Source organism: Marmota marmota, unplaced genomic scaffold (genome assembly GCF_001458135.2).
Source record: "Marmota marmota marmota unplaced genomic scaffold, marMar, whole genome shotgun sequence".
Classification (NCBI taxonomy): Eukaryota; Metazoa; Chordata; class Mammalia; order Rodentia; family Sciuridae; genus Marmota; species Marmota marmota.
Genome location: NW_025999863.1, coordinates 6179439 through 6183006, shown reverse-complemented (window position 1 = coordinate 6183006; position 3568 = coordinate 6179439). Strand labels below are relative to the sequence as shown.

The following is a 3568-nucleotide window of genomic DNA, read 5'->3' as shown; positions in this document are numbered from 1 at the left end:
GCTTTCCTTAACCAAGTTAGAGACATAAGGAGCTTATCAAATTTAAGCATATTTTCTCAACCATTTATCCTGTTAATCTTACATAACAAGAACATGGCATTTGACAGGTCTGAGATCCCTGCCAAGCCTCTTGTATTGAGCCAATATTTCAGTTTCCTCAAATCTAACAGCTATTGACCTGTGATGGCATGCGTTTCCCAGTGTCCTGGGATGTTCCTAGTCCTGAAGGCTCACAGGCTGCCTGAACACTGAAGTTGGGAGGTTGTGTCATTATCATCATAGGATTCAGTTTCCGATATATTAACATGATGCTGTGGTTCTTCTTTTTTTCCCCAACACCTTGCATTTTCTATCTTTTCACTCATTCTTCTTATCTCTTGACAGAAAATAAGCACAATCCCTCAGCTTAAAGTTTTGACCGAATCTGCAGGTAGTAATTATGAAGTCTGTCTCATCAAAGCAGCAGGTGTGGGTGTAGGTGCATATCGGGGTACAGAATGAACACTGATGCAGCTGCGTCTCTATGGCATGCTGATTTTAGATCTTTTGGATATATACTAAGGAGTGGGGATAGCTGGGTCTTATGGTGGTTCCATTTTTAGTTTTATGAGGAATCTCCATACTGCTTTCAAGAGTGATTGAATTAATTTGCAGTCCCACCAACAATAATGAGTGTACTGTTCCCCCAAGTCCTCACTGATACTTCATAATTATTTGTATTCTTGAGAATTGCTATTCTGCCTGGATCTCAATGTAGTTTTGATTTCCATTTCTCTAATTGCTAAAGATATTGAATACTTTTTCATATACTTTTTGTCCATCTGTATTTCTTCTTTTATTTACTTCTTTTTTCCCATTTTTAAATGGGTTATTTGATTTTTTTCCATTTATGATTTTTGAGTTTTTAAATTTATTCTGGATGTTAATGCCTCATCTGAGGATCAGGTGGGAAATATCTTTTCCCATTCTGTAGACTCTCTAAGCTTTTGTTTGTTTGCTTAGTTGAGGTAAGTTCTTCCTGGGGGGGGGGAGATTTTTAACATTTTTTTAAAGAGAGAGAGAGAATATTTTTATATTTATTATTTTTTAGTTTTTCGGCGGACACAACATCTTTGTTTGTATGTTGTGCTGAGGATCGAATCTGGGCCGCACGCATGCCAGGCGAGCACGCTACTGCTTGAGCCACATCCCCAGCCCTATTTTAAACATTTTTAACATGACTGGATGCTGTGTTTATAAAATGTGATGATAAACTCAGGAAATATTGAAGTCCTTAATTATAAGAAGTTTCAAAGTGAGCAGAAATGTTCTGAGTATACGGACACATCAGCACTGTGCTACTTTTTGATGATTTTTGTAATTACACTTTAATTAAAATTTTCTACTTCAACTCAAAAATTTTCCAAAATATTGCAACAAGAATAAAAAATATTTATGGACTTAAGTACTTATGGAATTATAATCATGAATCTATTTTTGTATCCATATTTTTGTCAATCAACATTGAGTAGAATCAATACAATCATTAGGGTCAATATGCTGGGATACAGTATGATAATCTGTGCAATCATAAAAAATAAAACTCAAGGTTCATTCAACATCAGTGTGACATTGGTAAAGACACTTCCTGAATGTTTGTATTTTCATGACATCTTAGCTAATTACATTCTTTATGTCCACAAATATAAAGCATATGGTTACATTTACAACAGGAATCAGTGTTCCTGGTATTAGTAACTACACTGGAAAACATTGAGTTTTGAAGGCTAGATCCATAAAACAGAGACAAACAGGAAAAAAAAATTGTGGAGAACTAAATTGTGTCCATGTGACCTCTGGGGTCAGAAAATCAGCCATTCCAAAATTTTTTTTCTATCCTCTTGGTCTTTAAACATATGCACTCCTGGGATCTGAATGATTGTAAAATTACTGGTCTAACAAGAGCCCCAGGGAAATAGAGAGCATAGGAGTCAGCCCGTGACCACCTCTCTCAACAGACCTGCTTCATCAGGACACAGTGACTGGGCCTCTTCCCAGAGACGACTCCTTTGAACAGGAGCCTGTTGACTCATTTAGTTTCTCTGCATTTCCTGAGGAAATATCTTCTAAGGTTAATATCTGGGTGAGATGCTGAAACCATTCCTCTTGAAGCCAACCAGGTAATGCAGAGTGGCTTAGGAAATGTTTTGGAATTGAAAGCAAGTATGTCACTAGAATTTCACCCTTGGAAACAGTGGGGGGTTGGGGAAACAAGCAAAATGGGAGGGAGGAACAGGGTCCCCCACCTTTCTTGTGAGCTGTCTGCAAGAGGTCCCCATTCTGCGTGAAGTTCATCTTGAACTCTGTACAATGATGATGATGTTTTAACATATTCTGAAATTCACTTGAATATTGTACAGATGTCGAGAAGTTAATTTGTGGGTGTACTAATTCGTAGGGCTGCCCTAGCCAAGTACCAGAGATAGGGTGGCATAAAAGCAGAATTTCATTTTCATACAGTTCTGAGTTCTAGAAATAAAAAGACCATTGTGTCTGCAGGTGTGTTTTTTAAGTGTGTTTCTGCTTTTGTCCATATATTTTCTTGTTACCCAATATTTCTTTCAGATTTAACAACAGCATGAACACTAGAAACCAAACAGCTGTTTCAGAATTCCTTCTCCTGGGACTGACAGAGGACCCAGCCCTGCAGCCCCTCATCTTCAGCTTGTTCCTGTTCATGTACCTGGTCACCATCCTGGGAAACCTGCTCATCATCCTGGCCATCAGCTGTGACTCCCACCTCCACACCCCCATGTACTTCTTCCTCTCCAACCTGTCCTTTAATGACATCTGTTTAAGCACCACCACCGTCCCCAAGATGCTGGTGAACATCCAAGCACAGAATCAGCACATCTCCTACACAGGCTGCCTCTCCCAGGTCTGCTTTGTCTTGATTTTTATTGTTTTAGAAAATTGTCTTCTAACAGTGATGGCCTATGATCGCTATGTGGCCATTTGTTACCCGCTGAGGTACAATGTCATCATGAACCCCTGCCTGTGTGTCTTGCTGATTCTACTTTCCCTGCTCATCAGCTCTGTGAATGCCCTCCTCCACACTCTGATGGTGCTGAGACTGTCCTTCTGCACAGCCCTGAAGTTCCCCCACTTCTTCTGTGAACTTGCTCAGGTCATCAAACTGGCCTGTTCTGACACCCTCATCAATAACCTCCTGGTCTATCTGGTCACTGGTCTCCTTGCTGTTACTTCCATCTCTGGGATCATTTTCTCTTACACTCACATTGTGTCCTCTGTCTTGAGGATGCCATCATCAGGAGGAAAGTATAAAGCCTTTTCCACCTGTGGGTCTCACCTGTCGGTTGTCTTCTTGTTCTATGGGACAGGTTTTGGAGTGTACATCAGCTCTGCAGTGACTGACTCCCCCAGAAATTCTGCAGTGGCCTCAGTGATGTACACTGTGGTCTCTCAAATGTTTAACCCCTTTATCTACAGCCTGAGGAACAGGGACATGAAGGGGGCCTTGAGGAAGCTCATAGGAAGGAGAGCTTCTCTTCTAGGATGTATTATCTGA

The 3568-nt window shown here is 40.3% G+C and overlaps 1 protein-coding gene across 1 annotated transcript; it reads left to right on the top strand.

The window, feature by feature from the left end:
* The first annotated feature begins 2617 nt into the window (after positions 1 to 2617).
* On the top strand, positions 2618 to 3568 carry LOC107157579 (olfactory receptor 7G2-like). Its single transcript, XM_015503927.2, has one exon. The coding sequence runs from the start codon at positions 2618 to 2620 to the stop codon at positions 3566 to 3568; it is 951 nt and encodes a 316-aa protein (XP_015359413.2).

Bases quoted from the DNA above. Each gene is read 5' to 3' on its own strand.
- LOC107157579 (XM_015503927.2), top strand. From the start codon at position 2,618: ATGAACACTAGAAACCAAACAGCTGTTTCAGAATTCCTTCTCCTGGGA.